Genomic DNA, 8,983 nt, shown 5'->3' with positions numbered 1-8,983 from the left:
TATACAGTACTCCAGAAAAGGCAGCCAAGCCCTTAATTATAACTCACCAAACAGCCAACTTTCATCTCTGCCTTGTATCTGGCAAAAATGATTGAGCTCACTATGAAGGACTAGAGAGGAAAGAAACTGAAAGACAAAAACCAGGTGAACACACAGGCACTTCCCCTGCCCACCTCTGTTCCTGGCCCTGTCCCCTCTTGAGCGAGGGCAGAGCTTGTTCCGTCCACTTCTCCGAGCTCCTGGTCCTTGCTTAGGGACACACAAGACAGAGATGTGTTGAAATAGACTCTGCTTTATTCAGGTAGCAAAAGGTTAGGAATCAAACATGGTCTTTAAAACCTCCTTTCATCTTTGAAAATGGAGGAGAGAACATCCCTGGGCCAGTTAGTGTACCTGCCCCTCCACGCTGTTCTGGTAGGTACTTAGCACCCCAGAAACCCACCCTCTGCAGGAGAGAGAAGCAAGGTTCTGGAGCGTGGTCACACACTCTAAGGTATCTTCCAGGACAGGGGGCTGGCTCCCTCTCTCCCACCTGGAGTCGCTATGGCTACTGGGATCAAACTACCAGTTACATACTGGTTACTTGGAATGTCAGACCCGGTGGGCATCAGTCATCAGGGAGGGGGGGGGAAATGCCAGAACACGTACATACGGATGCTGTCAAGACTACAGGCAAGGAGGAAGGTGGCGACAAGCGCTGGGACTCCAGCCAAAGCGGGAGTGCGTGCTCCTTCCACTCCCAGAGCCCTGTGGTTCTTCTTCTTGTGAGGCATGAACAGGAAGCCTCTCCAACAAGGGGGTCTCTGGGCACTAGGGGCCAAAACTCAGCCAGCCTCTCCAAACAAAGCAAAGGGGCCGGCCTGGGCCGGGGCCTCGGATAAGGACGCTCACTGTGTTTCCACGGGAGTCCTGAATGAGGAAGTTCAGGAATGAGACGGCAGTCATCTTCTTCCTTCTTGGTCATTGGCTGACAAAGGGGAACGGAGCAGGCCTGCGCCCCTCGAGAAATCGGGTAGTGTTCTCAGTGGCCCCGCTGCAAGGGGACCGCTTTTCCCACCACCTAAGGAAGGCACTGGATGGTGTCCTCGGAGCACGCTGATGCTGACGTGGAGAGGGCGAGGGGCTTCCCCTGGCTTCCACCTCAGCTCCAGAACTGCTCCCACAGAGACCCACTCACGGCTGCTCACAGGATGGCCCCCTGCTCTGAGAGATTCTTCAAGGATGAAGAGGCCACGGGAAGCGTGTGTGCTGGAACAGCACCTTGATGTGGAATCCCTGTGGGTAGGGAAGAGGCTACAGCCCCACCTAAAAAAGCCTTTCTCCCTCCCCTTCCACCAGTTCACATCCACAGTGCCTGACCTGGGCAAGTTCCTGAACACCCATGGAGACGGTGATGGAGAGAGGGAGGCCTGTGCATGTCTTAGCCACGTGGATAGTAACACCTCCCAGAGCTCCCGCACCACAGGCCTGAGGGGTGCCTCTGACCGCCAGACCCACAGGGCTGGGAGACGTTTCCACAGGTCAAAGGCAGAAAGCAAGAAAGGAATTCCTGACTAGAACTGAAAACGGCAGGAAAACAACAGTGCTGAGGCTAAGTGCTGGGGTGGGGGATGAAAGGGCATATGGGGTACTAGGGCACTGCAGTACTGGGGAGGGGCTTGGACGCCAGCATCTACCCTGGGAATGGGAAGGGTACTCAGACGGCAGCTTCTACCCTGGGAATAGGAAGGGACTCAGGTGCTCAGATGCCAGCATCTACCCTGGGAATGGGAAGCAGCAGATTATGGAGAAAGGGCCCACCCACAGGGGCCTGCAGCACAGCACAGGACCTGCCTGAGCCAGGCAGCAAGCAAGCTGGGATGGATGGCACCCACTTCCTGCCTGTTTAAAACAAGTGTCAGGCAGGGCAGAGAAGCCCTGCGTGCTGACTTTCCTTATTTCCTGCCCATGGTTAAGGAAGGCAGAACCTAGACAAAATCATCCCCCTCCTGATAAGCGGCCTCCTGAGCCTGCCAAGATGGAGCTGCCCCGGAAGGAAAAGTGCTTCGCTTTAGGTGGAAGATGGGCAAGGAGGGTGTGAACCTAGCAGTGCCGGAAGCCCCTCTGTGCCTCTAGGGCGGTGCTTCTGTGGTTCTGAAGCGGGAGCAGGCCCACAGACCCTGGAGGAGCTTGTTCAAAGCCCTTGTCACTGAGTCCCCATTCCGGGATGTCTCAGTGGGCCCTGGCGATCCTGGTGCAGAATCCCCAGGGCAACTCGGAGAAGAGTGGACTAGCCTGTCAGGCAGATGGTGCATTCAGAGAGCAACTCCTACAACAAGGACTTTGGAGACAAATTCCTACCTGTCCCACTAAGGACGAGGATGGGGCGGAAGGCAGATAAGTCCACACTGCAGTCAGAGGTCTTTCAAGGAGCCCGAGGCTCTCATTCACTAATCCTAGGGCAGGTGGGGAGTCAGCAGGCACTTGGATTCTCTGCTGCCACTTCATGGAGAGGGAAACTGAGGCACAGAAAAGAGGAAGGGATTAATCAGACCACTGCCTGCAGCAGAGCTGGGGCTGCATCCCAAGCCTCCCAACTCCAACTTGGTCCCATCCTCTCCTGAGGAAACCGGGCCGGGCGTGCCACAGGTCAAACGTGGCTGGGCTCTGCGGGAAGCACCAGACCCCCTGCCAGAAGAGCCCCAGCTCTACCATCTGGAGCTGCAGGAAGAGAACTTTCTTGGGTGCTCTGTGCAAAGGGCTTGTGATTGTTTCGCCCTGAAGGAAGCCCTGGGAAGAGGTACAGATCCGCACGAGATCGAGGCCTCACTGTTTCTGCTGCGGGAGCCAGGGTAGGAAGTCCCAGAACAATGCCTCTGGGGGCTCCTGCAGCCAGGCCAGCTGTCCCTAGAGCAGAGTCAGCCTCCCCTCTAACAAAGTGGCCTTTCCCATTCTCACTAGGCTGTGGGCAGCCTCCCTGGAACATTCCCCAGGGATGTCCAACAGTCTCCCCCACCAGGACAGTCCTCTTGCCACCAGAACTCAGGGGCTGAAACCTTTCATGATGGGGTTATTTTCTGGAGCACCTTAAAAATGAACTTGAGATCTAGAACCTTCTGGCACATTTGTGTGCTGTGAGGCATGGCTGTGCTGAATGGGCCTCAGGAAACAGGTCATGCACCTCCTAATACCCCTGCTGCTCCGGGACGCCACGGCCCACTTCCTGGTGCTTAGAGACCATCGCCACCAGCAGAAGATCCTAGGGCAGCCTAGAATCTGCAGAGCCTGTCCCAGTGATCCCAGAGGCGTCTCCAAGGCAGTCCCAAGGACTCCCTGTCCCTCAGGACATCCCGGGGGCCTCCTGGCTGGTGTGGGGGTACAGGAGTCTCTCGGGAGGCTCCATGATACAGTCCTTCAGAACCTCCACTGCTGCCCTGGAGGGCACGATGGGTGGCTTCTGGCTCCCAGACTCCACATAGAGGGCTCCCATCTCCTCCTTCCTGGGCCTGGCGCCTGTGGGGAGGAAGGAGAAGGCAATTAGACTGACCGACAGTGACTGCCTTCCACATCCGACTTCGCCCAGGGGCTGTTTGGTGAGGAAAGCTTGGCGGGACAGACGGGAGACAGGACCGGGACTGCTCTTTGCAGCCCGCATCTGTTCCTGCTCCGTTCATTCTTTTATCCTAAGACAGGGGATCTCAATTGGGGGTGATTTTGTTCCCCAGGGACCATTTGCTAATGTCTGGAGATGATTTTTGTTGTCACAAATGGGGGGTGTGCTACTGGTATCCAGTCGGTATCTAATAGGTAGAGGCCAGGGATGCTGCTCAAGTTCCCACAGTGAACAGGAGGACCCCCCAACCAAGATTACCCAGCACCAGTGTCAACAATGCTGAGGCTGAGAGCCCTGCCTGGAAGGAGGCATCAGTGCGTAGTTTGGTAGTGTTTGGACCAATCTGTGCTGGTCTCATTTTCCCTGTGGAAAGAGTAACTTGCTCCAGGGCACACCTGACAATCATTTTTTTCTCCTTAGCACCCACAGGGCTGGACACAGAGCAACTCACTCAACAAATGCCTGGGTGAGGGGCTCACCCAGCCCTCTCTCGGTTCTCCCTTTTCCTTATCAGTGAAGGGTCTCTTTTCTTCTCCTCACCGGCCCTACTGTGGCTTCAGGGCCACCCTGCTTCCTACAGACCCTCTGTCAACCATGAGACCCAGTCCCATTTCTGATGACCACAGACTCAGAGGTGAAAACTGGGAGCAGCAACAGCTGGAAGGAGACCAGCTAGAGACGCCAGGAGAGAGAACACTGCTCCATCCTTGTCAAGTGACTATGAGTGGTCTGCAGAACCCCAACAACTGGCATATTTTCTTTGGTTTTCAGTGACTACCTGAAGACAGAACATTTCTTGTCTGCGGCTTTCAGTAACTTTCCCTCCCTTCTAATACAGCTTCCCCCTCAAGCAAGTCCCTGACCCTAGCCCTCCGGTCCAGAGAGGCTGTTTCTGTTCTCCCCTGCCCTGTGAGATTCCTGCCTGAAAGCCCCACCATCTCCTCCGCATCTCACCTCCTCCACAGCCACGTGGACCTCTTCCCTCTTGAAAATTCCTGCCCAGTCCAGAGTCAATCAGCCCCACTTAGAATGTGATGGCGCTGCTTGGGGCTGGTCAGCCCTCTCCTTACTCCCAGCAGTGGTCCTGACCTTTAACTAGCGCCGTTTACACCACCTGCCAGGCATTGTCCTGAGTGCTTTACATGCACCACTCATTTGGCAAATGAGAAACCAAGGCATAAGGGGATAAACTTGCCCAAGGCCACACAGCCAGTTGGGGGCAGAGCCAGCACAGCACTGTCACCAGGGCAGACAGGCTCTATAAATGCATGCTCTCTGCACTAAGCTCTGCTGCCTAGAGCACAAGTGTGTCATCTCCCTGCCAGGGGCACAAGGTCCTGGAGGGTGGACGTCACGCATCGAGTACCCACTGGCCTAGCAAATGGGTGGGCGCATGACAGAAGCTCCACAGGCACCTGCAGTCCTGTCTTCTTGGCCTCTGGCTCAGCACAGGGCTGGAGGGCAAGATTCCCCTGCCTTGGGGGAGCTCTGCCACGTGTACTTACTTGCAGGGGAGCGGGCTGGCACCTGGGCACAGGCGTAGACATGGCTGAAACGCCGGCCTGAGGAGGTCAGGAACCAGTGCTGGATGGCGGGCTGAGGGTCGTACTCCGTGACGGCCACGCCGTTCACAGCCGTCATCATGAGCATGTTGAGCACCTCATTGGAGAGCTTGGTCCTCTCATCAGTCCTGATCCGGTTCATGGCCTTGAACCCCCGCTCACAGCAGGAGGTGGAGATGGGCACACAGACCACCACGGCCATGAGCTTGCTCAGCAGGGGGAAGCGGCAGTGCTGGGCCAGGGCGTTTTTGCAGAGCATGGAGAACGGAAGGTGCTGGGCGATGGCTTTCAGGCCCAGCCACTCCTCCAGCAGAGCTTCCTCACTGTATCCTGTTGGGAGGGAGCACTCGAAATACCTGGCCAGGGTGAGAATGTCATCATTCCCAAAACTGGCAAGTTCGATCCCGCTTGGCCAGGCCATGGTGTCAAACACCTCCATGTTCTTGAGCTGTGGGGGTCGGTCTGCGTCGAACCTCTGCTGGAGGTACTCGATCCCGGTCAGGACCGTCTTCTCCCTGTCTGCCTGGAACCGCTGTTCCGCTACCTCCAGTCCGTCCAAGCAGATGCCGTGGAGCCGCCCATCCTTGAAGCTGGCGTTGAATTCTTCCTCTTTGGGCCCCGCCTGGTGACGGAGGCTCTCCAGTGCCACATAGGCCCGGCCCAGCGTGGCGTTCACCTCTGTAATCAGCACGATCTCCTTCTGGCACACCTCGGACAGAGGCCTGTAAACGCTCAGGAAGTCCAACAGGAAGTGGCAGAACTTGACAAAGTGGAAGCCGCGCATGAGCTTCAGCATCCCCTTGGCCCGGTGCCCAATCTGGCCCCCAGCCTCCGCCACACTCTGGAGATGCCTGGCCAGGGCGGGCCAGCTTCCGAGCAGCGCATGCAGCGTGCGCCTCCTGCTGGCCACCCAGCGGACTGCGTTCAGATCCTTCAGGCGGATGATCTCCTGCTCCAAAGACGCTGCACCTTCCTGCAGCTCGTTCAGCCTCTTGTTTGACGACTGATAAAACTTGAAGACGGTGCGGATGTGCCGGTCACACTTCTTCACCAGATCGATGCTCCCGCAGGCATCCACCACAGCCAGGTGCAGCTGGTGGGCCACACAGTGGACAGGCAGCAGCTGCGGGATGACCTCCTGGAACTTTTCCACAAGGCCTCCTCTGCAGCTCAACATGGCTGAGCCATCCGTTCCCAGCCCCACCACCCAGCCAGGCTTCCGGAAGGGGATGTCCAGCTCATCCAGGGCAGAAACGATGGTCTCGAAGTAGCCGTCTGCTGTCTCACTGCAGAGAGGGGCCAGAGTGATGTAGGACTCTTTCACCTCCATCTGTTTAAAGTAGCGGATGTAAATCCCCACGCAGGCCTGCTCGGAGGCGTCGGTGGAGCTGTCCAGCAGCACGCTCACGCAGGGCGAGTTCCGCACGTCCTCCAGGATCTCCCTCTTCAGGGTCTCCGAGATGTACTTGATGAACTGAGTGCATGCTGTGCGATTGCGGTACTTGCCTAATATCATGGTCCCGGTGCTTTGGAGGAGCTGCAGGATCTTCTCAAAGTCATTCAGGGGCCTTGAGTGGTATGCGATGGAGTAGGCGGCATTGAAAAAGTGCTCCATGTTGGCCATGAGGTCGCTGGAGATCTCTGGAATGAGGGCAGTGTGAGGAGTGTCTTCCTTGATTTCAACCGTGTTCACACACAGCCTGTGGGCTTTGCTGACTTCATGGTATTTTAAAGTCTCCACTTTAAAAGGCCCCGTATAACCTCTGACTAACCGAGATGATTTGTCGTGGAGATTAGGTCTTTCTTTGCAGGCTGAGCAGAAGAGTTTGGTCTCTTTGGGGTCAATGACTAACCATGGGAACTGCCCAAACCATGACCTCTGAATGGAACGGGGCCTATATGTCCTCTTGATTCTCCTAGGTCCATCTCCTTCTCCTTCACAAATGCTGGGACTGCAGCAGGAGGCACGGGCCTCCACGGGAGAGGCTGGAAGCAACGCAGAGTCTGCAGCCAAGGCCTGTGTGTCTGTCTCTCTCACTGCCACCATCTTCTTGTTCCCTTTGGAGAAAATTAAATCATGCTTGGTTCTGCTACCCAGGACTCTGCAGTCTTCTATCAGCTAAGACACCCCCAAATTTAATAAGTATCCCTTAAGTAAGGCAGAAAAGATGAGTGCAATCCTTCTTTCTAGAGATCATTAGTGGCGTCCACTTAAACCCTCCCCCATTCTTACCTATGAAAGTTAATCTGGCTCTCCCAGAGTTGTTGCTAATCCTTGTGGGTTCTTTCACCAGCACCCCAACCACCCTATCCACACAGCTACCCTGGGATCATGTGACACCAGATACCAGTAAGTTCAATTAACCCCCTTGGCCACAGAGACTGTTGGATAAGCAAGTGGCTTTCACTCTCGTGTGAGGCTCCACAATGGAATAGGTTAAACACCTGCCAAGTCTTTTACGAGCCTCAGAAAGAATTAGGTACAGAAGTAAGTGTAGCAGCTACAAGCCAAGAAGTTACTGATTGAGATACGCAAGACAACAAATTCTCACAAACCAATGGTGCTGTCACTGAGCACTGGAGAAGGAGGGAGAAGGGATGAGAGGCTCACAGATGGGTCCCCTGGCTCCTCGAGATCAGTGTTCCCACATACCTGCTCCCACCAGCTCTGCCACAGCCTCCATCAGCACTTCTGCTTACAAAAGGACCTGTTTTTTCCCACTTTCCCAGACTACTCTACACTCTGTGGGCAGGGTTAGTTGCTTTTTCATCTTGTCTACCCAGGGCCTCCTGCCAGGCTTGGTGCCCAATCGGCCCCCATTGGATGGACACGGCTGAGCTCATGCTGTTTGACTCATCATAGCCGCCTGGGCCCTGGCACGTCCTTCAGAAGGCTGTAGGTTTAGACTCACCTGGAGGACGACCTTTCCCCCACTTTGGCCCATTTGGGTCCTTGATCCAGGGTGCAGCCCTCCGCTCCAGTTTGGAGATCAAGTCTGGCTTGGCAGCAGCAGGTCCTGTGGCAAGGATGAAGAATCATGCTGATGTCACTGCTGTGGCCAAGTCGAGTAGCCCTCTCAAGCTAGACCCAGCCCCTGAAATACACAGAGGTGTCTCTGGGTTCTGTCCTTACAAAGTCTAGTCGGCCAAGGGCAGGCGGAGCGCAAACCCAGAGTGCCAAACAGGCAGTAAGGGGAGGGGCACCCCTCAGCTAGGATGGGACTTCCACAGATCCATGGGCCAGCCCTGGGAGCCACGGGCCAGCCATACACACCAGAGGGGGAAGGGTAGAAACAGGAAGAACCATAGGGACTAAGCAGGAGGGGAAGCAGCAGCCATGTGAGAAGTGGAAGGTCCCACCCACAGCTGGCCCACACATGTGCCCCTCTGCCCCCACAGCTGGCCCACGCATATGCCCCTCTGTCCCCACAGCTGGCCCACCTATGTGCCCCTCTGCCCGGCCTCTGTGAAGGTGACCAACTACATGGGTTTTTGAAAGGGGCACTTGGAGGCCCCCCAAAATACCTACCATCTGCAATGGAGCCTGAAATCTGACTAAAGGAGATTTGGGTCTTTGGATTAAGCACTACCCTTTACTTAAAATAGGAATATTGTTCAGGGGTATGCAAATAAACCATTTCCTCTATTGAAAATAAAATCCATCACTATCTACATCATGCTTTTGTGCATGTCTGTGTGAATGTGTGCATAAACTTTCTGTGGAGGGCCACACGAGCAACTGGGCCTGTGGGTGCTCCTGGAGAGGAACTGAAGGACAAGGGAAAAGGGAGGCTGGTTCCCACCATTCATCTTTGGATCATTTGAATAT

The 8,983-nt window shown here is 55.5% G+C and overlaps 1 protein-coding gene across 19 annotated transcripts in view; it reads right to left on the bottom strand.

The window, feature by feature from the left end:
• Positions 1-272: 272 nt before the first annotated feature.
• ZNF862 (zinc finger protein 862) overlaps positions 273-8,983 on the bottom strand; it is a 29,295-nt gene continuing 20,584 nt past the window's right edge. For 3 of the 19 annotated variants that reach the window (XR_013414691.1, XR_003727740.2, XR_013414684.1), the window contains 5 exons: positions 8,067-8,171; positions 5,098-7,212; positions 3,066-3,492; positions 2,341-2,498; positions 273-1,275 (listed from right to left, as the gene is read on the bottom strand). Coding sequence is in view for 4 of the 19 variants with exons in the window: in XM_028845002.2 (XP_028700835.2) it covers positions 3,320-3,492; positions 5,098-7,212; positions 8,067-8,171 (2,393 nt within the window). In the remaining 15 variants the exon portion in view is untranslated. 19 annotated transcript variants of the gene reach the window in all.

The sequence above is a fragment of the Macaca mulatta genome, chromosome 3 (genome assembly GCF_049350105.2).
Source record: "Macaca mulatta isolate MMU2019108-1 chromosome 3, T2T-MMU8v2.0, whole genome shotgun sequence".
NCBI lineage: Eukaryota > Metazoa > Chordata > Mammalia > Primates > Cercopithecidae > Macaca > Macaca mulatta.
Note: the sequence above shows the minus strand (reverse complement) of the source record. Positions and strands in the feature narration are given on the sequence as shown.